At 46.6% G+C, this 26,111-nt stretch overlaps 6 protein-coding genes and 1 long non-coding RNA gene across 7 annotated transcripts; 4 read left to right on the plus strand and 3 right to left on the minus strand.

The window, feature by feature from the left end:
• Positions 1 to 7,686: 7,686 nt before the first annotated feature.
• LOC311205136 (histone H1.01-like) lies at positions 7,687 to 8,431 on the plus strand. The gene has a single exon (XM_084279431.1). The coding sequence runs from the start codon at positions 7,708 to 7,710 to the stop codon at positions 8,365 to 8,367; it is 660 nt and encodes a 219-aa protein (XP_084135557.1). The 5' UTR covers positions 7,687 to 7,707; the 3' UTR covers positions 8,368 to 8,431.
• A 142-nt stretch (positions 8,432 to 8,573) lies between these two features.
• On the minus strand, positions 8,574 to 9,773 carry LOC311205138 (histone H2A-like; the record flags this gene model as incomplete). The annotated part of the gene is made up of 1 exon (XM_084279433.1): positions 8,574 to 9,773. The coding sequence occupies one exon, from the start codon at positions 9,771 to 9,773 to the stop codon at positions 9,384 to 9,386; it is 390 nt and encodes a 129-aa protein (XP_084135559.1). The 3' UTR covers positions 8,574 to 9,383.
• A 184-nt stretch (positions 9,774 to 9,957) lies between these two features.
• Positions 9,958 to 10,892, plus strand: LOC311205137 (histone H2B 1/2/3/4/6-like). Its single transcript, XM_084279432.1, has one exon. The coding sequence runs from the start codon at positions 9,975 to 9,977 to the stop codon at positions 10,491 to 10,493; it is 519 nt and encodes a 172-aa protein (XP_084135558.1). The 5' UTR covers positions 9,958 to 9,974; the 3' UTR covers positions 10,494 to 10,892.
• A 5,782-nt stretch (positions 10,893 to 16,674) lies between these two features.
• LOC311205139 (histone H2A) lies at positions 16,675 to 17,372 on the minus strand. The gene has a single exon (XM_084279434.1). It carries the CDS (start codon positions 17,325 to 17,327, stop codon positions 16,938 to 16,940), a length of 390 nt encoding a protein of 129 aa, XP_084135560.1. The 5' UTR covers positions 17,328 to 17,372; the 3' UTR covers positions 16,675 to 16,937.
• Positions 17,373 to 17,695: 323 nt separating this feature from the next.
• LOC311189136 (histone H2B 1/2/3/4/6) lies at positions 17,696 to 19,006 on the plus strand (the record flags this gene model as incomplete). The annotated part of the gene is made up of 4 exons (XM_084260716.1): positions 17,696 to 18,170; positions 18,306 to 18,324; positions 18,414 to 18,545; positions 18,831 to 19,006. The coding sequence occupies one exon, from the start codon at positions 17,696 to 17,698 to the stop codon at positions 18,074 to 18,076; it is 381 nt and encodes a 126-aa protein (XP_084116842.1). The 3' UTR covers positions 18,077 to 18,170; positions 18,306 to 18,324; positions 18,414 to 18,545; positions 18,831 to 19,006.
• Positions 19,007 to 19,042: 36 nt separating this feature from the next.
• LOC311189253 (histone H2B 1/2/3/4/6) lies at positions 19,043 to 19,455 on the minus strand (the record flags this gene model as incomplete). Its single annotated transcript, XM_084260874.1, has 1 exon — positions 19,043 to 19,455. The coding sequence occupies exon 1, from the start codon at positions 19,421 to 19,423 to the stop codon at positions 19,043 to 19,045; it is 381 nt and encodes a 126-aa protein (XP_084117000.1). The 5' UTR covers positions 19,424 to 19,455.
• A 2,966-nt stretch (positions 19,456 to 22,421) lies between these two features.
• On the plus strand, positions 22,422 to 25,437 carry LOC311189147. Its single transcript, XR_014617149.1, has 3 exons — positions 22,422 to 22,672; positions 23,209 to 23,289; positions 25,369 to 25,437. It is a non-coding gene; the product is annotated as an uncharacterized lncRNA (long non-coding RNA).
• The last annotated feature ends 674 nt before the right edge of the window (positions 25,438 to 26,111 follow it).

The following is a 26,111-nucleotide window of genomic DNA, read 5'->3' on the forward strand; positions in this document are numbered from 1 at the left end:
GAAAGGGGGTTCGGTTCAGCCTCTCTGCTGGTTGCCACTTTGTCCCATTTCATCTGCACTACAGAAAGCATGTTTTCCAGCACCATTTTGTAGCAGAGACACACCAAGGGTGCTTAACTGTATATAAATGAGATTTTCCTCTATGATAAGGATGTGCTCCATGTAGTATACATGATCATCACCCATTTGTCTATGTATCACTCCCACTGTACCTATTCCTTGTGAAATTTGTTGTGTTAAAACCTTATCATAAAGTGTAAAAAATGAGAGAGCATATGTCCAGGGAAAGCAGTTAATAAACACATAGGAGAAAAACATCCATAGAAACCTCCGATTCAGAGATATTCCCTCTGACTCAATGATTCCCTGGACTACAAACGACCAGACCAAAGAGATCATTTTAATGAGGTATCGGTTATTGTTCTTACACTCTTTTGTTAATGGCCTCTGACATAGAAAGGATATTGGCCCAGATGGAAGTTTCCTGTGAATTATTCTGTTCTGCCAGTATTATGTTTGTAAGTCTGTCTGGAATTCAATTCAAAGGGCCATGCAATCTCAAGGCTGTCCCACTCATGCTGCCCATTCATTTCTCCCCACTCAGTTCCATGCTGATATTCCTAACTGCAAAAACAAGTTTTACTACTACATTTTGTATTCTTCCTTTGTCATCTCCCAGACTTGCAGCTTGTGTGTCCTAGATACTAGCCCAATAGAGCTAATGTCTTCTTAAACACTGATGAGACAGAGTGGTGACTCTGCTACCTTAGAGATAAGAATGTGACCCAAAAAACCCCACAACCCCCAGAAATGACCCTTCACCCTACTAGGATAATAAGTACATATTGTAAAATGGAAAAAAAAATCTACACATCTACACCAAATTAGTTTTCAAGTGTAAGAATATTTTATTTTCATTGGTGTCAAGTATAAAATGAACATTCCTGTTCTCAACTGATGATGTATCTGCCATGAGTAACCCTTGATCAAGGACATCAAATCTTGTTTTCTTCTAAAGAATTAATAAAACAAGATTTTACCTTTGCCACCATTTAGGTTTTGGTGGTGGGTTGTTTTTTTTTTTTTTTTCCTGAATGAAGATATTGATGTGAATGAATGTGCATTAGATCTGGACAGTTATTATCAGAATTACTCAATCATTTGCCTTATTCATCAGCTGGCCTTTTTCTCAACAGCTTTGGGCAATTTGGGCTATTAAGGTGTTTGTGGTTTAGGCTTTGTTGTGTTTTTTTTTTTTTTTTTCTTATAGCTGTCGCATTGCAGTTTGAGTAAACCTGAAACCCCATCTATTTCTCTTTACTTACCACCCCCATATAGCTGGACACAGGTTGATCCTACAGGAAAGTGGGAGAGGGACTGTTCACCAGGAACTGTAGTGATAGGACAAGGAGCAATGGCTTCAAGCTGAAAGAGGGTAGGTTTAGGTTAGACATTAAGAATAAATTCTTTACTGTGAGAGTGGTGAGACACTGGCTCAGGTTGTCCAGAGGGGTTGTAGAAGCCTCATCCCTGCAGCCATTTAAGGCCAGGTTAGATGGGGCTTTGGGAAACCCAGTCTAGTGAGGGTGTCCCTGCCTGTGGCAGGGGGGTTGGAACTACATGATCTTGGAGGTCCCTTCCAACCCAAAGCATTCTATGATTCTATGATTCCATGATCTCTGCTCATACCTACTTATTGCTGACCTTGTGTGCTAGTTTTAACCACACAATTTAATATAAGATGTTGCAAACTACTAACCTCAAGCAGCACATAAAAGTTATACTTGTTATTCTACTCCTTACTTCATGTACTAATCAACCAAAACTTGATTGCATTTTCAGTATCAAAAATGGAGAAAAACTATGTCAGAAAGACCAAGATTTAGACTTCATAGACTTATGGAAGCAAATCCTTCTTTCTGAGACCAGATCATATAAGACAATTTGCAGATTAAATAGGTGATAATAATTCCTTCTTGAATGTGCCTAGAATGTATACACACACATTCATGTGCCTATGAAGCAGGCTTTCTGACTTCCCTTTGTCCTAGGGAACCTGCTTTGGCAGGGGGTTGGACTTGATCTCTAGAGGTCCTTTCCAACCCCTACAATTCTGTGATTCTAACTGTCATATTGCAGGACTGCAGATTGATTGCCCTCGTTGTGAGGAAATCCAGACACCAGCCTGCCATTCCAGTGCCCCTGGCAGTCTGGGTGACATCCTAACCAGGGACAGTGCAGCTCTGGCACCAGCCTATGGTGAAGCCATGAAGCTTGTACTGTAAAAAAACCCATAAGCTACAGCACAAAAGCCTTGCAACAAATACCTCTTCAAAATCTTTTTGGTCCCTTTTATGGTAAGACAGACAGACCTAATTGCTACCTTGTGTTACTCCTGCTCTAGAAAGATGATACAAACTGCCTTATCTAGAGCCAGTGCCTGCTTTATCCTCACACACCTCTGAGGAAGACTGGCAAGTACCTTCACATGGTGCATGACACAGTCCTTCAGCTTTCATATAACCTACTCTGTGTCTGGGTGCCACCATCACTGCCTGTGTGACCAAAAAAAAAAGGTCACCTGCCAACCCAGATGTACCTGGAAACCTGTCGCATCACCCCTTGGGGTGTGACCACCCAGAGAGATGGTGGATTGTAGACCAGCTGAGCATGCACTGTGTGCTCCATAGGTACCAAACATAATTCTGGCATAAGGGAACATATAAATTGGGCACAGAATCATGGAACATTTTGAGTTTGAAGTGACCTCAAAGATCATCTAGTCCCAAACCCCTACCATAGGCAGCGATACCTTCCATTAGCCCAGGCTGTCCAAAGCCCCATCCAACTTGGCCTTGAAGACTTCCACTCACATCACTCCCTCCCTCTTATCAGTATTACCAGAGAGTATTGACATAGAAATAGGAAAGAACAGAGGGCAGAAAGCACACAGAAGTTCCAGGGTGTTGTGGGTAGAAAATTGGGTTGCTCAGCATTGCTCTGTGAGGGCTGCTCACTTCTCTGAGCAGCCAGGCTTCAGTGCTCATGGAGATGCTGCTCTGAAAGGACAGTGTGGTAGCACCTGTCCTTGGTGGAATTCACTATTAAATAGAGGTGAGAGGCACTGTTAGGTTCAGGAGGAGAGTCTTTGGGGAGCCATGGCTGATGCAGTTTATATTAATGTTGCTTATCTTTCATGGACAGTTTCCCTCAGGGCCTGAGGTCCTCAATCCCTTGTTGGTGATTGCATGCAGAGCATGCCAGGGTGGTCCAGAAAACAGTTTGTCAAGTGCTTTAGGTTCCTTTTTAGAAGTCAAGTACTTAAGACCTCAATAATTCTGTTCCTTGATATCTGACTGACAGTGAGGATTTTTTTTTTTTTTTTTTTTCCTGTGCCTGAGAGAATTGGAACTGGGTTAACCTGGTAAACTCCTGCACAACACAGAACAAAGTACACCCTTTTTCCTCATTAGCTGTTCTGAGAAGTGCTTTGGCCCCCTGTGTTTTTGACGGATTTTTTTCCTCCTTCTTTTGTGTGAGTGTGTGTGTTTGTATTGGGTTTTCTTTTCTTTTGTTTTAGTTTTGGGGTTTGGTTTGTTTGTGGGGGTTTCTTTGGGATTTTTTTGGTTGGTTGGTTGGTTGGTTGTTTTTTTGTCCAAGGAAAGGCATCCTTCCTTGTTCCTCTTAACTATGCACATGTCCAGGTTTTGGACTATAGGTTTTCAATTGCCAAATGATGTTCCATGGCAATGATGAAGGGATGCCACAATAGGTGCCCCAACCCTTACCCAAGAATACAGGGAGGAGTCTGCAACATTCCAGGGAGCTGAGTCTTTGGGGGACAGTCATCCCTTGCCTTACCCTGTTTGTCCTGCCCACTACAGATGCTCAGCTATACATTGGATTTAAAAGGCCTTGTATGGCCTCATTACACTTAGGAGTCTTAGCAGCAGCAGCAGTATCATTAGCATTAGTTAGGCAGAGACTTGTTTGCTGAGCGGCAAGGAGTTTGTAGATTGGTAGGTACCACTTTAAAACTGCTTAGCTAAGGGTTAAAAGCTGTTAAACTGTGCTGGCTGGTTTGATCACACAAGTTATTACATTCGTAACTCAGATGAAGGATGAAGTCAGTGAGGGCAAGTAAGGCATGGGTGTAACACTGTAATATGAGTGTAACCACAGTTGCAGGGAGTATTTACACCTCTTTCCTGTGGAACGTGTATGTGGGAGTGAACGTAAAGGCTCTCTCTCCTCTAAAACCTCTCTGCAAATCCTCACTTCAAGGAAGGAGAGGGGCTGTGGTGCACTGGCGTGTCAGCTGTACTTCCTCCAGCTGTCTAAGAATGACTGACCACAGCACTCCCTTACAGCAGGCAGAGCAGCCCAGTAAGCCTTCTAAAAAAGTTGCTTGAGAAGAACAACTACTGTGCCACCTCTCATTACTGCAAACATATCTAAATATAACCCAGAGCTCATTTTCTTAGAAACAAGTACTAGCAGGTCCTAAACTGGAGATGGGAATGTTTGATAGCTCTCAGGTGCAGGGCCAGCCCTTGGCTGTGGTTCATGTGTCTCCTTGCTTATGCCAAGAGGTCTTAGTAGATAATTGCAAAAGTTAGGCAGATCTGAGTATCCAAAGGCTTGTAGGATTCAGTTTCCAATCCTGTGCATGTTTATGATACATTGTGGCATGCTGGGCTGCCCATGTGGTGAGACAGGCTGAACTTGTTCAGGTGTAAGAGACATTACAGAGATCTTTCTCCCTAAAACTTTTTCTGGAGATCCTGCTATCTCTCTCCTCTTTTAATCAGTGATGAATCCTGTCTCTCTCCAGCCTCATTGGGAAAGCCAAGCTGCATGTCAGAGTCTATGTGGCACCTTCTTCATGAAGTCTTTCTACAAAATCATGTATACCTGAACCAGAATGGTTTCCTTTTCTCATTTGCTCATCTAGAAGTGAAACTGCCATTCCTGCCTTTTATGTAAGCCTTCACCACATTTTCTTTGCCTGACTACATCTGTTCATTTCTTCTCAGCTATCTGCTCCAGCAGCAGAGCAAAATCTTTTTAAAATTGTCAGAAGCACCTTAGTTTTCCAAAGTCTTGTTCCTGTATGCATTTCTTTCACATAGAGAAAAACATGTCTAGCGAGCAACAATTCTACATCACTGAAGTTACTTTATGTATTTGCTGCAAAGCCATTAAAAGAGAAAAAATCAGACCTTCTCCCTGTGTACTAGAATTTCTGAAGTTACCTCAGCTGATTTTAAGCTGTTAGACTGTAACTGTTGAACATCAGAAACTGCTACACGTATCATTACCTCTCCCTTTTGGGAACGGGAACACGGTAGCCACTGCTGGGAGAATCGTCAGGCAGACAGCTGTGGTGGTGACCATTTTAGCCACCTCAATTTCAGGCACCAATAAATGTGAATCAACACCACTTTGTGAAGCCACATCCGAGGGCTGGAGTATTTACATCTCCTCCCATGAAGGTTACTGAGGGAAATGTTTATGAGTTCAAAATAACAAGAGTAGGCAACATGAGGTTTCGTTTTGCTGACATGTTACTCATGGTTTTCCTCTGTCCAGTGCACCGAAATGTCTTTGTAGCTACTAACAGTCACCTCTTCCCTGTGTTGCTGCTTTATTTCAGTATGTAGTAAAGTCAATGGGAAGTCCTATTGATTTACAAATGTGTTTAGGGTAAAGTTTAAAAATAAATATATTTATTTTACTCAAGTTTTGGCAATTTATGAAGGTATATTGACAACATCCATGCCCACTCCAATTTCATTCTTGTATCCTTATTTTATGTTACATACCTTTTACAAAAAAGACTCTGAAACTCATGATTTGATTAGTTCTTCCCACAATTATCTTCCTCATGAAGCATTAGAGAGCTCAGGTGCACTTTTCCTGCAACCTTTTATCTGCTACTTTTTCTTCTATGGTGCAGGTAACAATTTTCCCCTTCAATCTATTTATTCCTAGTTTCATATTCACTGAAACACAATTTTACAGCAGACTAATATGTTTCCACATCATATGCACGTTTAGTATTTACAAAGCAACCAGTGTAAATGAAACAAGATAGAAATACAATTACACTTACCTAAAAGTGCCTATTAATAAAATCTGAAAATTTGGTTACTCGTATTTAGTATTTAATACAGTGTTTACATTATATGCTACGCCTGGTTATATCAAAGGAAATCAGAGAGCAGGCCTTAAGTGTAGTCGTTGCAATTCTTAAATAACTGCAAAAGGCAATGGATAACACACTTGTTTATAATCAGGTGCAGATTCATGAAATATTATTCCAGAGTTCTGTTCTGCTCAGCATATTACATCATCTCCAACCAGATATCAATATTGATTGAATTCTTCCTGATTCTTCAGGAACGACCTATGGCCTACCTCTCCCCTTGTTAAAACCCAGGTTATCACAAAGTGCGTTAGTTTTTGTCCTGAAAGCATTTCCTCATTTCAGGGATGGCTGTAAAATGCATAAGGAAAAATTAGGTGGGTTTTACTTAGAGTGGGAAGAGGATTCGGAATTGGCTTTAGATAAAACCTTTGTGTAGGCATACTGTGTGAGATGTGTTTAAAAAAAATCAAAATCAACAAACCAAACAACAAAACACACCCCACCCCACAAAAACCCCCAATAATAATATGGTTATAAGTCCTAAAACTATCAGAGGAAATATATAACAAGATAATACTCTCAGGGCAGGAAGAGCATAACTGCTACACTAGCCCTAGAGAAACAAAGATAATGTCAGCAAATACCACCAGAAGTTTAGGAGCTTTTCTTTTACAAAGCAGCAGTTTTGTAACATCAGATATCAAATGACAGTTTCCTTGAAAGTGACACGAAACATGAAAAGCAAAAAGCTTGGTTTACTTAATAATTGGAACAGAAATTCATATGGAAAACAAACAAAAGAAAGCAAGCACCCAACACAGGGCAGCAGGGTAACTTTGCCTCCCTGCTACTGAAATTCAAGGAAGACAAAATAAAACAACTGTGTGTTCATAAATCCCCAGATATTAACAAATTGCTTATAGGTCTATAATAAGTACAGTGGGAGGTTGTACGAGACCCTATTTCACTAGACTTTAGCGTTTTAGGAGGTAAAACACATGGTCAAAGGAACCGGTTCTTAATCCATATTCAGAGCTGAAAGAGGAGTTTGTGTTACTTCCTCCTCTTCAAAATCAATTTAAACTGTCAAAAAAGCTTTAAATCGGCAGATTTTGACTTTGAGCTCAAGAAAACCCTCTAAAGAATCAGACTGAGTCGTTGCTGTAACATTTATGTCAATAGGAAATTTTTAATTTGCAAGGAAAAACAAAAGTTTCTCTCTTCAGAGGTCCCTCCAGCAGCAGCACACTGGATTTATCGCCTCTCCTTTAACTCAGCCGGCGTGTTTGCGGCTGGAAACTCTCCCGAACGCAAGTACCTGCTCTTCTCCTCCCTCACCGGGGAAATGGGGTGATTTGGTGGCAGAAATTCCGAGGAAAATACACTTTTGTTAGTCCAAAGAAACACAAATCGAGCACACCGAAGGGCTCCCCGGCCGTGCAGCGGGGCGGGCTCTGCAACGCACCAATCACCGCGCGGCTCCTCTCTAAAAATACGAGCATCTGACCCGCGCCAGCCCAATTGTGTTCGCCTGCTCCGCAGAGGACGTCGCCGCGATGTCCGAGACCGCTCCCGCCGCCGCCCCCGATGCGCCCGCGCCCGGCGCTAAGGCCGCAGCCAAGAAGCCGAAGAAAGCGGCGGGCGGCTCCAAAGCCCGCAAGCCCGCCGGCCCCAGCGTCACCGAGCTGATCACCAAGGCCGTGTCCGCCTCCAAGGAGCGCAAGGGGCTCTCCCTCGCCGCGCTCAAGAAGGCGCTGGCCGCCGGCGGCTACGATGTGGAGAAGAACAACAGCCGCATCAAGCTGGGACTCAAAAGCCTTGTCAGCAAGGGCACCCTGGTGCAGACCAAGGGCACCGGCGCCTCCGGCTCCTTCCGCCTCAACAAGAAGCCCGGAGAAGTGAAGGAAAAAGCCCCGAAGAAGAGAACGGCGGCAGCCAAGCCCAAGAAGCCAGCGGCCAAGAAGCCTGCCAGCGCTGCCAAGAAGCCCAAGAAAGCAGCGGCCGTGAAGAAGAGCCCCAAGAAAGCCAAGAAGCCAGCGGCCGCGGCGGCAAAGAAAGCAGCCAAGAGCCCCAAGAAAGCCGCTAAAGCTGGCCGCCCCAAGAAGGCAGCGAAGAGCCCGGCCAAGGCTAAGGCGGTGAAGCCCAAAGCAGCCAAGCCCAAGGCGGCCAAGCCCAAAGCAGCCAAGGCAAAGAAGGCGGCGCCCAAGAAAAAGTAAATTATACCAGAAGAGTCCTGATCTACATATTTTGTTATCCAACGGCTCTTTTAAGAGCCACCCACACTTTCCCTAAAGGAGCTGAGGCACCGAGGTCGTCAGTAACCTGCAGCCAAGGATCCAGTAATTCGTAAGTCGTCAGAGGTCAATTATGGCTTTTCTTTTCCCCCTACGATTACCGAAAGAATCGCTAACGAGCACGGTTTAGCGCGGCGGCTTTAGGGAAGTGTAGACTCTTGCGTCTTTTTTGCCGAGTAATTGGTTTGACTACAAGGAAGCAATGTTTTATAGCGTTTGATGATTTGATAAAAATCGGATGTAAGGTTTTTTAAGAATATATTTTGTAACAAAAGTAATGCAATTGTCAGGCACGCTACTACTGAGCCATGTCTAATGTATGGTATTATCTCTCTTAAGGTGTCTCCTAAAATTCTTTTGTCTGTTCGGGGGGGGGGGGGGGGGGGGGAGGGGAGGGTTCTTACTGATTTGAAAAGAGCTCTGAGCTCTCCCTTTTCTTTTGTTCCCGATGAGAAAGAGAAGGACCTCTAAGTATTGAAAAAGCCCGCCCTGGCCTAGGATTGGCGAGCGGAGAGCCCGGCCCACTGCCCCTTCCCCCCTCCCCTTCTCCTCCTATCTCGGGTGCAGTTTCGGCCGCTCTCGGAGAAGAAAAATGCGGAAAAGGTGGAAGGGAAGGAAGGACGGGACGGGAGCTCTCACGGAAACTTGTTCCCGTATTCTCTGTCTGTATGGAAAACGTAACATCGCAGGAAGAATTTGCTCTAGGACATTTCGGCTCGACCTTTTTGTGTTAACAAAAACATGGAAAGCGTTGTTACTATCACCAAGTCAAATATCAATAAACTTGGAGAAAACAAGAGAAAACACGGGTTGAGTAATTCATAAAATAACGTAATTGCAGTAGGGATAACTGAGCTCTCTTATGATTTTGTGGGTGGCTCTGAAAAGAGCCTTTGAATTATCCGGAGGAAACAACGTGCCGCGTTTCTGTTGAGCGTTTACTTGGTTTTAGCCTTGTGGCTGTCGGTCTTCTTGGGCAGCAGCACAGCCTGGATGTTGGGCAGCACCCCGCCCTGCGCGATCGTCACCTTGCCCAGCAGCTTGTTGAGCTCCTCGTCGTTGCGGATGGCCAGCTGCAGGTGGCGGGGGATGATGCGCGTCTTCTTGTTGTCGCGGGCCGCGTTGCCCGCCAGCTCCAGGATCTCGGCCGTCAGGTACTCCAGCACGGCCGCCAGGTACACCGGGGCGCCGGCGCCCACCCGCTCCGCGTAGTTGCCCTTGCGCAGCAGCCGGTGCACGCGGCCCACGGGGAACTGCAGCCCGGCTCGCGACGAGCGGGACTTGGCCTTGGCGCGCGCCTTCCCGCCCTGCTTCCCGCGGCCGGACATCCTACCGTTTTCCCAAGAGCGACCCGCAGCAGTACAGACGCCGCTGTGGCTCCTCAGCTATAGCCTGGCGTTCCCAGCTCGCCCCTTCGCTGATAGGCTGGGAATTAGGTCTTCTCCTGTTAGCCAATGAGGAGGTGAATCGAATTTTGACCAATAAAAACCTCTAGCGGGGAGACAGGACGCGCGTTGCTGTTCTGACCAATGACAACGTGCACAGGGACTTCTCCTCATTTGCATACAGCCGCTATAAATACGTGGCACGCGGCTCCTTCTCTTCAGTTCGTCTCTCTGCTCCTGCCTTTGTGGTACTTTGTGCTTCCGATAGCTGCGCCTGCCGCGATGCCCGAGCCGGCCAAGTCCGCTCCCGCGCCCAAGAAGGGCTCCAAGAAGGCGGTGACCAAGACGCAGAAGAAGGGCGACAAGAAGCGCAAGAAGAGCCGCAAGGAGAGCTACTCGATCTACGTGTACAAGGTGCTGAAGCAGGTGCACCCCGACACGGGCATCTCGTCCAAGGCCATGGGCATCATGAACTCCTTCGTCAACGACATCTTCGAGCGCATCGCCGGCGAGGCCTCGCGCCTGGCGCACTACAACAAGCGCTCCACCATCACCTCGCGGGAGATCCAGACGGCCGTGCGGCTGCTGCTGCCCGGCGAGCTGGCCAAGCACGCTGTCTCCGAGGGTACCAAGGCTGTCACCAAGTACACCAGCTCCAAGTAAACGTCTGTGAAAAGACTTCAACCCAAAGGCTCTTTTAAGAGCCACCCACCTTTTCAGTAAAAGAGCTGTACAGTCATTCAGAAAAAATCCCCAAGTGTCAGTATAAATTACTTGGTCTCTTTACAGTCCTGCTTAAGATGAATTTTGATAAAATATTTTCCTATCTTGTGTCAGGGAATAGGTACTAAGTGCAATCAGCATGTCTCACTGTGACTAACCTCTTTTTATGAAGATTTTTATCATTTTTTTTCTACATGACAGTTCTTACCTATAGTTACAATACATTTTAAAGTTTATGGTATGTGTTTCTTGGACAATATATCGTTGTTCAATGTGTGTTTCTTATTTGCGTTCTAAATTGAAAGAAATTTACTAATGGAAACCGACTGCTGTATCCAAATCTACCGCTTGATGGTGCTCAATCTTTTGTATCTGTGATGTCTTGTGTACAGTAAAAGAATTTATGTAAGTTACGTTTATCTTAAGCTAAACCATAGTGCAGTGATATCTTCAGAATTTGTTTTTAATAATTCTGGGCGTGTGACTCTTACAGTAACTTGCACATCTCTATAAGACTCCTTTAGAGAGCAAATACTTTAAAAAAAACCCCACCAAAAAACAGAATAAAAATACAAACTAAAAACCACAAAATGAAGTTGAATATTATTTCCTACCTACTCGATATTTCCTGTATCTATATAGCATTATTTGTAATAAAAATTAACAAATAACAGACTAGCCACCAGGGCCCGACTTAACCTCAGAGTCTACCATGTAACTGCTAATCAGCTCTGAAGTCTTTCAGCCTCAAGCCACTGGGTCTCATTCCTGAGTAATCAGGTACTGCTGTAGGTGCAGATCCAGGCTCTTAATCACATTCTCTCTATCTGGACCTGAATAATAATTGATTCCAAGCACATTCTGTGGGTTTGATAACACAGTAAATAGAGGGCCCACAGAATGACAAAAGCCAACCTTTCTAGTGCTGACTGCATGTTGTTTGGTAGTACAGATACAGAGGCAGGCACCGGGCCTCTGAAATCTGCCACGAATTTATCAGACTTAATTTCAGCTTAAAAGTTGTTGGATTTTATTTATTCAGAGGCAAGAAACATCCTCCTTAATCGCTTTTCCAGCAGTTTCAAATGGAGTTGAGAGATCTGTTCTGTAAGTTCCTTTGTGCAAACTGAAATACAGTTTGAGTATTCTGGGCATCTCTATACATCCTGTACCTAAAAAGATCAATAACCATAGTGTATTTCAGTCTCCCGGTTTTTGTGTAAGGGGATGTGTGAGTCACTAGAAAGAGATTCTAGAAATATTGTATGCCAAAAGCGCACAGATTTTGACAGTGATGGTGATCATTGGAACAGTTTGTCAGTGGTTATTATTTTCTAAAGTCAGAAATGTGAAAGCCAAAGCCAGTTTTGTAGTCCTAAAAAAACCCCAACCCCCCAAATTATTTAAAGCTACGTTTATCATAGAGCAGATATATTGTCTGAGTTACAGGAGCTCAATAGTGCCTTTTGGCTTCCCAGTTCAGGAATTCATGAGCTTTTTTTTTTTCTTTCTTTCTTGACTTTGTATGCTTCATGCTGCTTGCTTTATTAACATAGCATTCATAGACATTGTGTGTGTGTATGTGTGGACTTTTTACAGCAGTTTCAGTATGTGAGATTGTTTCTAGACTCATTAAATTCTTCACTCAACAGAAAAGAAAATGTTGCTTGTGGTTGCTTCTTCCAATCTCAGTACAAATGGTAAGGCTAGATTAAGGGTTATGATGTGAACATAACACTTCTACCTGCACACACACATCTTCAGCGCTGATTCTAACACAACCATTATTTTTCCATCAGTGCTGGCACCAAAGATTCTGAAATTACAAAACCCAACTAAAAAATATTGAGTGTTTTGTATGCTTGTTTCTTTCCACCAAAGGTAAAAGTAATAGGATTTTAGGCTCAGCCAGAATGGCAAACATAACAAATCCATCACAAGGGAGGATGAACATTCAAAACTAATAAATAGCATGAATATAAGAGTGTATGAAAGTATGTTCTACCACCTTTCATGTTCTTTCTTATTCTGTTCAAAGCAGCTTCCTTTGTATTTTTAAATCCAGTCTACCCAGATGACATCACCCAGCAACAATAAAATCGTACAGTGTTGAAATACATCATCCTGATACAGCAAGAATTATGCCGCTAAAACCTAGACTGTGGCTGGAGTTATGAAGATGCCATTTCAACAAGGCTTGGCCCTAGGAAGTTCCTGCTCTAAGATGATGAGTCTCCAGTTTGCTGAGTAAATCAATGGTTTATTTATCTGATGTTCAGAGCAGCTTGACGGACCGCCCTCCTGTATTGTGCCTCCTACTTATACTCCTATCACACATCCCCAAGTCAAATCACTTAATTCTGATCAGTGATCTCTTACTTTCTCTTTGCTTTTCTTTGTTTCTGGGCTCCCCACCTTCTGAAGTTGCCTCATTCTTTTGGAATTGTTTCCTTGGTCCTTCCTATTCTGCTCAGATCTGATGTTTACAGATAGTTCTGTGATTGCAGCATTAGTTTTATCAGAAACTTTACTCTGGATCAGCTTTTAATGCCTAAGGCTTCAGCTATTTTAGCTTGTAGTGCTAAACAAGTATCAATCCTAACAATTCTCAACACTGGGAATTGCTAGAACATGTAATCTTTAAACAGTCCCTTTATGCAGTATATTTATCCTATTTTCAAAATACCTCCTTATTCAAAACAACTGAAATCTAGGGTATATAAATTTTTGGTTGCACAATTTTTTTCCAAAATATTTTTTTTTCAAAATATTATTTTTCCTTTTTTAAATAAGCGACATTTTGTATATTAAATTATCAAAATTGCATTACAGTTTACTCTGTGGTGACTAAACAGCCATAAAGAATACTGAAGAAAAATCCAAACAGTTACAAAAAAAAACTCTCTCTTGTTTTAATAGAATAATAAAGTTGTTATTTTTCCTAATGGTCAGAGATTATAATTGCTCAACACACTGGGCAAATTATTGCTATGTTAGTTTCCTAGAGACTTTCTTTTCCAGTTTTAATAAAACCAAATGTGTTTCAAAATAAGCACTGAGGGAGAAAGTGTTAACTGCAGCTAAGGTAAAAAGATTTGTTCTTATATAAACCTTGATATAATGGGGTCACAGAACCAGAGGCCTGTGTAGCCAGAAAGGGATTTTTAGGTTTTGGGCTGGTGTTCCATTGGTGGCTGCAAAGAACTAAAGTATTTGACAGACAGTTCTTATGGAGTGGTTGTTCCAGAAGAATTCCTTGTCAAAATTGATACTGAGTATTCATCACTAAGATTCTTCCAATGATTTTTTTTAACACACAAAAGCTCAGGAAGCCATTCTGGACATATGTGCATTTCAAAGCTAGAAAATAAGTAGTCTGTGTGTGAATGAAACAGCAGGACAGCTTGGAATTTTAATCTCCTCTAAAACCCACATGCTCTTTGTACTTGCACACCTACTTGCATTGCATGTAGAATTTGTTCTTAAATTTATTTCCAAAACAAGAGGGCAGGCATGGAGAGTTATGGTTGAAATTTATAGTTCTTACAGACTAAGGTGTCTTGCACTGCCTGTATGCAGCATCTGAGCTATGAATAAATTCATGCATCTCTTCTATTCATCCCCTTTTATTTTTGCAGCAAGTAACAGCCACCACACAGCAAAACAATCTGAATGGTCCACATTACACCATTTTTGGGTTAGTTGGTTTGGCTTTGGGTTTTTTTTGCCTTGTGTGGTTGGGACACAGTGAGATTAGCGTCTTTAATCATCTGGCTAGGAAAAGATGACAAGGTTTACCATAGGAATGGCATAGGCCCAATCTCTACACGTCTAAATATGTTTTGAAGTAGTGCTGCCTCCTCCTGTACTCCAAGCACCGGCGGACAGGGCTGAACGCATTGCAGGCAAACCGGGTGGGTGGGTTCAGCTGGGCTGGCTCAGGAATTCCAGAAAATTTATCTGCATCGGTTCTATTGCCTACATCCATGGGTTTTTCAACTCTGCCTTTTGAAATCGCTAGTACAAACCCCATGCGAAAAGTGAAGTGGCCACATTGGTGATAAGACGTATTCAGCAACTGATACTTAAATGTCATGCAAAACCTCATGGGGTGCCTAAATGCACAACCCCCCTCTGAGTGGTTTTGGTTCTTTTTCTGTGTCCCTCGCTCAAGGAATAAAGCGCACAAAGAAGAAAGAACAAGACCACGGTTCGATGTCGAGCAGCTCTTCCGTCGGGGTGTCGCTGTGCGGCCCCCGCGGGACAGGCGGGGGCGGGGGCGTTGCGCTTACTTCTGCCCGGCCGCCCGCAGAGCCGGATCCTCAGAGCTGCTAAGTGGTGCCATTCACACGTACTCGAGGCGGTGGATGTCTCTCTGTCTCTTGATGACGGGAGTTTCCACCTTCCCCTCCCATTCCGCTGTTGCGAAACCTAGGTGATGTTAAAGAAATAACCGGGGGATAATCCGTCTGTGCCGCTTATAGGAGACTGAAGGTGTTCACACTCGCCTTGCTAAGATGGGTATAGATGTATTTTCAAAACCGACCTTACCACTGACCCCAGTTTTGGTAAACCCTATCTACACGAGAGTCTCTGGCTGTACAAGGTGCATTTGAGGCCCTGCGACCCTTCACGGTTTAGAGGTCACATAGCCCCATCCGGGATTTCAAGGCTTTGTGTTCCCAGATATATGATTTGAAACTAGAGCTACATAATGCCTAAACGCATTCTGCACCAGGGAAATAAGAATCACTATGATAATTAATACTCTATTTTCCGTGATGTGTTTGTACTGAATGGTACCAGAGGTTTCATTTATAAAGGAAAGAAATACAAAAGATTGTCCTCACACATCATCGAAATGATGAAAATCTACCCGGGGTGTGTGTGTTCACAGGACCCTCCCCCGTTTTTGCTACAATCCCTAGAGCTTCCAATACTCAGATGTCAGTTTCATTAGATGAAAGACATAGACGGGCACAAAGACTTCCCTACGCTGTAGACAGGACAATTTATTGCCGACTCGACTTTGGGAAAGTTAAACTCAGTGAACGCCAAGACCACAGATACAATAGCTCACAAGATGTTAGCCCACATGTCTTTTTTCCCTGTACCAGAGAGCAGAGATGGGGAAAACTGTACACATTGAAAACCGCTCCTATTGCTCTAGTGAGCTTGATCACCAAGGCTGGGTCGGGCTCCACAAAGCACAAAAAAAACCAAGCCTCAAGAAGCTGGTGGTCTCTGCATCCAAGAGCCTGCACAAGACTTTCAGGCCAAGAAAGCAGTGAGGAGCCACGCTAAAGCTAGAAGGACATCAGAAGCAAGCATGGTGACATCAGAGAAATGACATTAAAGTATTTTAAAAGCCTTAAGGCAACAGCGTACCCTGCTGCAGTAGGTCTTCTAAGAGTCTCTCACGTTGTCCCAAACCGAGGTGGGAACTCAAAGATTTCCCACACCTCAGAGAAGAGGGAAGAGAACCAGTCAGTAGTACCAGAAAATCGCAATTAAACACGACAGTATTCATCAGAGTACAGTGTGGCATCTGCTGCCTTGGAGGCACATCACCCACTTCACTAAGAACATGAGTTACTCTCCACTGCCTGAAAGCTTGCCCTAGTGCTCTGCGGTTCGTTTTGCCAAGGAAAGCTAGTCGAACTCTCTCACATCAGAGCATTAACACGCAGCGGAACACTGGAAACAAACCAGGGTTCAGAGAACATCCCTCCTGTTGCGAAAGAGTGCATCGCTGCCAGGGTTGCGTGATTTCATCAGGGTTGTTCAATTTTTTTGTGTTTGGTCCGGCACAGCCCCGAGTTTGAAAACTCTGTTGCCTTGAGAAGAAACAGGGGTCAGCTACTCTAACATTACCCAAAAGTAATATAGAAAGAAAGGAAAGAACCTGGTCTACAGCATCCTCTAATAAAGAGCTTAGAGAGAGCAAGCCAGTTAGTTTACTAGATGGTGCAGTGATTACTGTTTTTTATGATATTAGAGTATTAGTAACTAATCACGCATTAAAACTGTATTAAGACTTTATCAAAGCATAATTTTATTAAAACCGACACCACCCCTCCCCCCCCCCCCCCCAATAAACAACTAAATTAAATGCCTCGGGATAAGTTAAAAAAGTAACTTTAAACACTAGAAACCAACCAACCCACTCCAGCAACAAGGAAAACCAAATCACTGGGCCAGGAACAGATAACCAATATAAAAGGCAAATGGTTCAAAAAGCCAAGTAACGGAGGCAGACGTTTCTGCCTCTATTCATTACAAAAAGGAAACTGCAGAGTGACTCAACCTTTCATGATGATTGTGAGTGGCTCTGAAAAGAGCCTTTTTGTCCGTATTTGTTCTGTTTATCAGCTTTAGCGGCATTCACTTGCTCTTGGCCTTGTGGCTGTCGGTCTTCTTGGGCAGCAGCACAGCCTGGATGTTGGGCAGCACCCCGCCCTGCGCGATCGTCACCTTGCCCAGCAGCTTGTTGAGCTCCTCGTCGTTGCGGATGGCCAGCTGCAGGTGGCGGGGGATGATGCGCGTCTTCTTGTTGTCGCGGGCCGCGTTGCCCGCCAGCTCCAGGATCTCGGCCGTCAGGTACTCCAGCACGGCCGCCAGGTACACCGGGGCGCCGGCGCCCACCCGCTCCGCGTAGTTGCCCTTGCGCAGCAGCCGGTGCACGCGGCCCACGGGGAACTGCAGCCCGGCTCGCGACGAGCGGGACTTGGCCTTGGCGCGCGCCTTCCCGCCCTGCTTCCCGCGGCCGGACATCGCAGCGACTCGGAGACAAAAGACGAGAAGAATCAGTAGCAAAGACGCAGCTCGAGGAACGAGTCGCTTCCGGCGGCGCGCGCCCGTTTATATTCGCGTCGGGAGGAGCGGCGGCGCCTTCGCTGATAGGCTGTGAAGGAGGCGTAGTTCTGACAGCCAATGGGAACGCGAATCCAGAGTTGTCCAATAGGAAAGCTGAGAGCGGCGTGAGGCCCATCAGGGGAACTTTCCACCAATAGCGATGCGCCGCTGTCGAGCCGGGGCCGCGCAGAGCGCTGCTATAAAAGGCGGCTCCCGGCGGCGGCAGCTTTGTCCTGTGCTTCCCGACTTGTGCTTCCTGTGTGCTTGTGAGTGCTGCCCTTGCCGCGATGCCCGAGCCGGCCAAGTCCGCTCCCGCGCCCAAGAAGGGCTCCAAGAAGGCGGTGACCAAGACGCAGAAGAAGGGCGACAAGAAGCGCAAGAAGAGCCGCAAGGAGAGCTACTCGATCTACGTGTACAAGGTGCTGAAGCAGGTGCACCCCGACACGGGCATCTCGTCCAAGGCCATGGGCATCATGAACTCCTTCGTCAACGACATCTTCGAGCGCATCGCCGGCGAGGCCTCGCGCCTGGCGCACTACAACAAGCGCTCCACCATCACCTCGCGGGAGATCCAGACGGCCGTGCGGCTGCTGCTGCCCGGCGAGCTGGCCAAGCACGCTGTCTCCGAGGGCACCAAGGCTGTCACCAAGTACACCAGCTCCAAGTAAACGTCTGTGAAAAGACTTCAACCCAAAGGCTCTTTTAAGAGCCACCCACCTTTTCAATGAAAGAGCTTTAATTTCATTTTAATTTTTACTAATGGTACGTCTTCTCGTTATTATAAGAAATTTTCATTTCAAATAATGTAAATGCCCTGGCATTGTGCACTACTGGTAACGCCTTTTTCTGGTCTAGTGCTAAGATAGTTTTATAGAGATATATATCTTATCTTTGTAGCTGGACCCCGCCATTACCGGTGAGTCTTCACACTGCCCATTGTGTCTCCGCTTCTATGGGCTGCTTCAGTTGCAAGCTGATTGCAGGGTATCTTTCTTGTCACGTGAGCTTCTTGCATGCCTCTGCTCAGCGAAGGTTCCTGGAAAGGAGAGAAAGGGGTTATGAAGTATGGTCTTCCTGACTCAGACTGGTTTCAGCCCGGATCCATCCCTTCTCTATTCGCACACCATAAACTCGCAGGTAGGTGCTAATGTATTTACAAAATGTCTAAAATATAGTTAATAAGGAAACACTTTAGTTCTTGTATTCTTTGGTCTTCCCTAACTAGGTAAAATCTTCTGTTAAAATATCTTCCTTAAAGTGTTTTCAGCGTTATTTCCTGCTATTTCTTTGTCCTCAAGTTGCACTACTGTTTGAACTGACATTAATACCAATTAAGTCTAATCGCGCCTTAACGACTGTGCTTTCTTCTTTCCTGCTGCACCCTAATTAGCATTTCAGAAACTTTGTCGTTCTGCATTTTAGAACATCAGGTTAAGGCTGCCGGTTCAGAGTAAAAAATCCCCTAGCCGATGGAAATCTGGTCCCGAAGGACACTGCAAGCGAGACTTAAAAGATATAGAAATAAAATATAATACAATAAAAGCGCAAGTGAAAAAACTCTTCAAATGAAAACGTGAGTGGCTCTTAAAAGAGCCTTTAGGTGGAGCAGGTCTGTCACAGGGCGCAGAGGCAGCTTACTTGGAGCTGGTGTACTTGGTGACAGCCTTGGTGCCCTCGGAGACAGCGTGCTTGGCCAGCTCGCCGGGCAGCAGCAGCCGCACGGCCGTCTGGATCTCCCGCGAGGTGATGGTGGAGCGCTTGTTGTAGTGCGCCAGGCGCGAGGCCTCGCCGGCGATGCGCTCGAAGATGTCGTTGACGAAGGAGTTCATGATGCCCATGGCCTTGGACGAGATGCCCGTGTCGGGGTGCACCTGCTTCAGCACCTTGTACACGTAGATCGAGTAGCTCTCCTTGCGGCTCTTCTTGCGCTTCTTGTCGCCCTTCTTCTGCGTCTTGGTCACCGCCTTCTTGGAGCCCTTCTTGGGCGCGGGAGCGGACTTGGCCGGCTCGGGCATCGCGGCAGGCGCAGCTCTCACAACCACACACAGACCAGCGCTGGGGAAGCACAGGTTGCTGCTGTTGCCACCAGAGCTGCTTTTATAGAAAACCGTTAGCACCCCGAATGAATCATTGGGGCGGGCAGGGGGAGTGTCCGCCCAGGGCGCTGTTAGCTTCCGCCGGCTGCGCTACGATGCTTGGTGATCGTAGCGATGCGTGTTACCGTGTAGGGAACAGCGATGTGTTTGTCACCGCTGAAGAAACAGAGACCCTGCTGTCTCTGTCGGGAAGCAGAGGTGCATTTCGTATACCATATAGAGGTGGCAATAACGTGCAGCGCTGAACATCGTGCGTGAATAGGAGCAACGGTGAAGCGTTGGTGGGGGACAGGAGCGGTGGCGCGGAGAGCGGTGGAGGGGTGGCGAGAAGGAGCGATGGCGCTGGGGAGGAGCGGTGGGGGGATCAGCAAGAGCGGTGGTGCTGGGCAGGAGCTGGTGAGCGATGGTAAGGAGGAGCGATGGTGCTGGGGGGGATCGGCGAGAGTGATGGCGCTGGGGAGGAGCGGGGTGGGGGGGAGCTGCGGTAGCGATGGTGCTGGGCGGGGAGCGGTGCAGTGATGCTGCTGGCGAGGAGCGGTGGGAGGGGAGCGGTGAAGCGATGGTGCTGGGGAGGAGCGAGTGGCGCCGGGTGGGGGATCGGCGAGAGCGATGGGAGGAGCGGTGGGAGGGGAGCGGTGGAGCAATGGTGCTGTGGGGGTCGGCGAGAGCGACGGTGCAGGGGAGGAGCTGTGGAGCGATGGTAAGGAGGAGCCGTTAGAGGGGAGCGATGGTGCTGGGGAGGAGCTGTGGAACGGTGGGATGGGAGCGGTGGAGCGATGGTACTGGAGAGGAGCTGAGAAGCGGTGGTGCTGGGAAGGAGCTGTGGAGCGATGGTAAGGAGGAGCGGTGGGAGGAGAGCGGTGGAGCGATGGTTCTGTGGGGGATCGGCGAGAGCGATGGTGCTGGGGAGGAGCTGTGGAGCGATGGTAAGGAGGAGCCGTTGGAGGGGAGCGGTGGAGCGATTGTGCTGGGGAGGAGATGTGGAACGGTGGGAGGGGAGCGGTGGAGCGATGGTGTTTGCCTTGGGAACTGAAAATCTGATGTGTGTTTCTGCGTGCATTGTCTTTCTCGGGAGCACAGTGCTTGTTGGGGAGACACTGTGTATATCGTTTTACAGTAAACGTATTATTGAGCGTTAATGAAGTGAGAGCTTGTTCCCAGAACAAATCAGTGTACTCGAACACAGAAGTGGGCTTTTAGGAGAAGCGGTAACAAGTGCTCCGTGTTGGGATCCCCGACCACGAGGAAGGGGACATCAGGTCTTCCTCCTGCAGTTTGATGACATGGGAGTATGTTGTGTACTTCACGGAGATAATCTTTTGCTAGTTGAATGGCAGGTTTCTGCCGCAAGCCGCGATAGCACAGCGCCGGGACTACCTGGATTTATTTGAGGATTTCAGTATCCCCCTTTGCCGAGCACGGTGCTGCTCTGCCATCAACCGTGCCCGAGGCTCACTCGGTGGGACCCATCCCTGTTCAGCCTACGTAGAACGAATCTGATCGTAGAACGAATCTGATCGCGGAGGTGGTTAAACGTTAGGAGAGATTCTTTCATCTCTAGCCCCAGGGCCGAGACCGCCGCGCTCCCGGGTTCTTTCCCGGTCATGCCTCGCGAGGGAGATATTAATCAGATACGCGTTTCTTTAACGAATTTGTATTTGCCTCATCTGGCTATTACTTCCTCGAAACGTTCGTGTTAAGGGCTCCATTACCTTTCTGCTCTTGCACTGCTGCCGGAAACCCTTGAACAGAGCTGCTATTCCCCGAATTAACCCTTACGGGGCTTCAGCGGTAGAGTGTGGGAACAGGGGGGGTTGCGCAAACCGCGTTGTGTCGGAGCCACTCGGGAAGGAGTGAAACTTTCCCCTTTCTACCTCTACGTTGCACCTCAACTCGCCCGCCCTGTCCAGGAGGGACGGGCCGGGGGCGGACAGCAGCCCGAGAGGGGAAGCAGCGCGGGTACCGAGGTTCTGAGGCTGCCTTGGCTGGTTCTCGAGGGTATAAACGATTGTACGTGGAAGATTTATACGTGTGAGAACTGCTGAAGTAAAAAGCTTTGTTTAATCCCCTATTGGACACCTCCCCAGACTCTCCCGTTCCTCCATTTCCTGGTGCTCAGACCTGTGGTGGGGCTCAGTCACGCGCGAAATAGCCGCGAATAGAGAAATGCGAGAGCAGAGCCCGCGGCATTTGCACTCAGGGCTGAATCATAGCAGGGCACTGACTGGCAGCCTGCTTAGGCATCCTCCCCCGCCACCCAGGTCCCTCTCCTCTCCATTTTCCTACGCTCGTTCCTCCCCCATTTCCTCCAGCTTTAGGCTGACACATTCCGTCACCTCCGCAGCGGGGCTGGAGCTGCGGCTCCGAGCCCCGGGAACACACGCGGCCGTGGGCGGGATCTTCGGCCGGGGCGGGGAAGGAGGCTCCGGCAAAGCCCGCAGCGACGGTGAGGGGCAGAATCCTTAACCTCCCCGCTCCTGGGGCCCAGTACTGTTCCCTTCAGCAGCCGAAACTCTGCTCCCAGTCTGCGCCAGGTGTCAGAGTCGTCCCACCCCGTCCCTTCCATCAGAAGCACATTCTCATGCGCACAGATTTGGTAGGGAAGCCCCTCTTCGCCTAATTAAGGGCTACGCATTAGTTTCACTCACTAATTGATTTTCTGTGTTTCGCCGTTTCATACAGTCCCTTCAGAGTGGAATAGTTAGCAACAGTGGGGAGAATATCTTGGTAGGAGCTGGGGATGAAATTTCTCTTTTCAGTGGGAGGATGAAGTGTTTTCTCAAAACTATGGTGCTGTCACTGATATAAGCGATATTTTACCAATCAACGTTTTGGTAACTTGCGTGCGACCTGTGCCCTTAGAAAGTCGCACAGTTCAGGACTTTTGTTTTTTTAAATCTAAATTAAAACTCTCTTCTCTAGCTTTTTGCAAACATGTGGCACCTCTCCGCCATTTATCGCCTGCTAAAGTCTTCTCTCTGATACACACTGATATGTATTGGATATTGTCTGGGAGAGAAAGCTAAGTGCCATGGAAAGAGATTATGAGAAACAGCTGGAATCAGCACCAGAAACTGCAATAGAAAATAAATAAATATATAAATCCCAGGCACTATAAATCACTTTTCGTTTGGAAGTTACTTACCACACTTCGCCCAGAAGTCACAGGTATAAAGAAACAAAAACATACTAGCCACAGCTTAGTTCGATGTTTTCCTAGACGCGAATTAAATTGTATGGAGAGTAAAAAAAGAGTAAACTGAACTCATTCCTCAGGGTGACTCTACCAACCTCATGACAAACGAGATAGGAACGAGGACAAAGAGAGAGAAAAAGAAAAGTACACCTGAAGACAGGGGTTTAGCGCTCTTTTGTTCTTGTAAAGTACTCTTGCCCGCACCCCGTAGAGATACTCGGCCAGCCTGTTCCTCTCCTTTTTGTGTGCTTTCAGATCCAATGGAAGAATTTATTCCCTGAACTCATGCTGATATTTGGAAGGGGAGTTCTGGGCACCAGTTTCACGGGTTGGAAAATTCGACCTTTGGCCAGCAATACAAGGGCAAAAATGCTTTATTGAGATTATTAAATGTGTACGGGTAGAATTCATAGCAATTCTGCTTGTAATTCTGCATCCAAACAGACTGTTTCTATAAGGAAAATATTTCTTGTTGCTAAAACTTTCTTCCTCCTCTACCCATTACCAGACTTGAAGGTGACTTGTTTGAGGATTTCTCAAGATGAGCCCTCCACCCGTTGGTTTCAGCCTTTTGGCTTTGGGGTTGCAGGTAGGCTCAGGCTTTACCTTATGTGCTGTCACTGTGCATCTGACTCCACTGCTTGCACTCTGCTTTCCCCCATGGACTTGCCCAGTGATCTAGCCTGTGCCTATCCCTGATCATTGCCACCATCCCTGTCCCACTTGCCAAGTGCGGGTGGGGTGGGGCTGTATCCTTGTTGATGACCGCATGGCCCTGCCTGCCCCACTGTCCTTTCCTCTCCAGTTCACCTGCCCTTGTGGGCCAGGCCCTTCTTGGTGTGTCTCCACAACCTTTGGGGGTTTTTTTGTTCACCTAGGAACCTATTAAGTTAAATTAGAATTAATACAGAATCTACTCCCCATCAGTCATCATTTACACATCAGTTCCCATTTAGTGTGTTAGTGATGGTACCATAGATATGAAGTGCTGAAATTAAAAGAAAACTGAGGCAAAAATTCAGCCACTTCCAAGCACTTCCTGATACATCAGCCTTTGCTGTTGATACTACACAGATCGTTTTTTCTAGCTTGACATTCCATCACCTTCTCAAACACCTAATGCTGGGATAATATGAGGGCAAGCTCCCTTAGATTTGCATAAAGATGACCTATTGCTGACTTGGACCCCCATAGTTCACTATTGCCTCATGTTGGCTGCAAAGTACAGTAGGTGTCAGTAGTGGCCATCGGCCTGTTCTGTCTTCCCTTTCCGCTTCCTTCACCTGTCCTCCTTCCTTTCCACCTCACACATCTGAAAGTTCCTCCTGTTCATCAGGCCCCTAGTTCCCATGAAGTTGCTAGATACCAGCACTCTCCCATCCACACTCCTCCTCCTCCTCAGGAAGGATGGTTTCTTCCTTACAGCATGCAGGCAATGCTTGTCATTACTGAATGTGTAGCCTGCACCTCTTCCCTGCCTCATCAAATGTCCCAAATCCTGATTTGTGGCACTGAATTGAGGTTTTGCACTGCAGTAACTCAGCCAAATAACGTGCTGAACAACAGCATGTTAGCCTAGACAGATGGGAGGAACTCTACTCTGCCCTGGTCAGGCCCCACCTAGAGTACTGTCTCCAGTTCTGGGCTCCCTGGTATAAAAATGACAAGGATCTCCTTGAGAGATTCCAAAGAAAGGCTATGAAGATGATTAAGGGCCTGGAACATCTCCTCTATGAGGAAAGGCTGAATAAGCTGGGGCTATTCAGTCTTGAGAAGAGAAGACTAAGGGGGAACCTAATTAATGTCTGTAAGTATCTTAAGCGTGGAATGCAGGGGGGATTAGCCAGCCCCTTTTCAGTGGTCTGTGGGGATAGGACAAGGGGCAATGGCTGCAAGTTGGAGCACAGGAAGTTCCACACGAACATGCAGAAGAACTTTTTCACAGTGAGGGTGACAGAGCCCTGGGACAGGCTGCCCAGGGAGGTGATGGAGTCTCCATCTCTGGAGATATTCAAGACCCATCTGGATGCCTATCTGTGCAATATGAGCTTGGGAGCTGCTTTGGCAGGGGGGTTGGACCCGATGATGTCTCGAGGTCCCTTCCAACCCCTGTGATTCTGTATTCTTAGGCACCAGAGAAGACAGACGATGTCTTTGTCTAGCTGAACAGAGAATGGTCGCTACCCTCACTATCTTGCTTCAGTTTCTGCGTGCAGTCAGGCAATAAAGAAATGCACAAAGGAGAGAGCTAGTGGCAGTGGTGCCGTAATAATGTAGATACCTTTCTCTCATTGGGATATCATGTATCCCAGGGGACCTGTAAATCAAAGCTGAGCCACACTGACCACCTGCCATAAGGGTCTGTATGCCCAAGTGATAGTTGGCACCTTCCTGTAGGGAAGTGGACACTGGTAAAGGTGCCACACTTTCCTCTGCAGTGGTCCTACTGCCAGGTGGGGCATCCAAGGTACTCCTGAACCAGCTTAAGAGAAGGAATCAAAAAAAATAGAGGTGTCATAGGTATATCCTGCTGATTTTGCTGATGTCATTCTGTGAATGTGATTCACTTATTTTGTGAATATGGGGCTGCATGCAGAGCAACCTCGTCAGTGAAGCTTCCAGAATAATCTTCAAGGCCTATAACACTACTATTTTATTTTTTTTTCAGGACGAGGGAGGAGGAAACAGCAGTTAAGGATTGTAGCAAACCACCAAAGTGGCTCCTCAGAGCAAAAAACCCACCATGACTTCATATGCATCACCTAGAAGAAGAGGAGTACAGGGGAGCACAAGCTCCTTCTGAAATGCATAGGTCTTCCCAATCTCAAAATGTCTGGAAAGAAGCCATAGATATCAGCTTTTCAGTGTCTCAGCTGTCTTCTCAGAACTCACCTGAAATGTTCCGCTGCTCATTTGTCACAACCTATGAGAAAGAAGGATAACTTATATGTTTTCCCCATCCTGAAGTACATCAATTTTCTGCACTCTTCCCACTGTTGTAGTACTGCTTTCCACCATCAGTCACAGGTCTCCTCAGCCAAGGTTACAAGTAGCTGAAAAGTAGCTCAGCCACTCCATCTCTGCCCATGGCTTGTAGGATACCACACAGGACAGTTCGGTACTGCAACAAGGTGTACCATTACATCTGTCACTTCTTATTGCACCCTGACAAAAAACAGACCCACAGTGCTTCAGGGGCCCAGCAGAAGTAAAAATTAAAATTTTCTTCTCACCAGTTTGAAATGAGAACTTGGTCTTGTGGCACAGCACATTCACTGACACTGTTTGTGCGATGGACAGCATAGGGAAGAGTGAGCTGCTGCTTCCCCAGAGTAACCTGCAGCAGGAAGGAGCTGCTGCTCCCCAATGCTCAGGGCAGGCAGCAGCAGTCAAGATATGCTGCACTGGGAG

This window comes from Gallinula chloropus (genome assembly GCF_964237585.1).
Source record: "Gallinula chloropus genome assembly, chromosome: 1".
Lineage (NCBI taxonomy): Eukaryota > Metazoa > Chordata > Aves > Gruiformes > Rallidae > Gallinula > Gallinula chloropus.

Bases quoted from the DNA above. Each gene is read 5' to 3' on its own strand.
- LOC311205137 (XM_084279432.1), top strand. From the start codon at position 9,975: ATGACAACGTGCACAGGGACTTCTCCTCATTTGCATACAGCCGCTATA.
- LOC311205139 (XM_084279434.1), bottom strand. From the start codon at position 17,327: ATGTCCGGCCGCGGGAAGCAGGGCGGGAAGGCGCGCGCCAAGGCCAAG.
- LOC311205136 (XM_084279431.1), top strand. From the start codon at position 7,708: ATGTCCGAGACCGCTCCCGCCGCCGCCCCCGATGCGCCCGCGCCCGGC.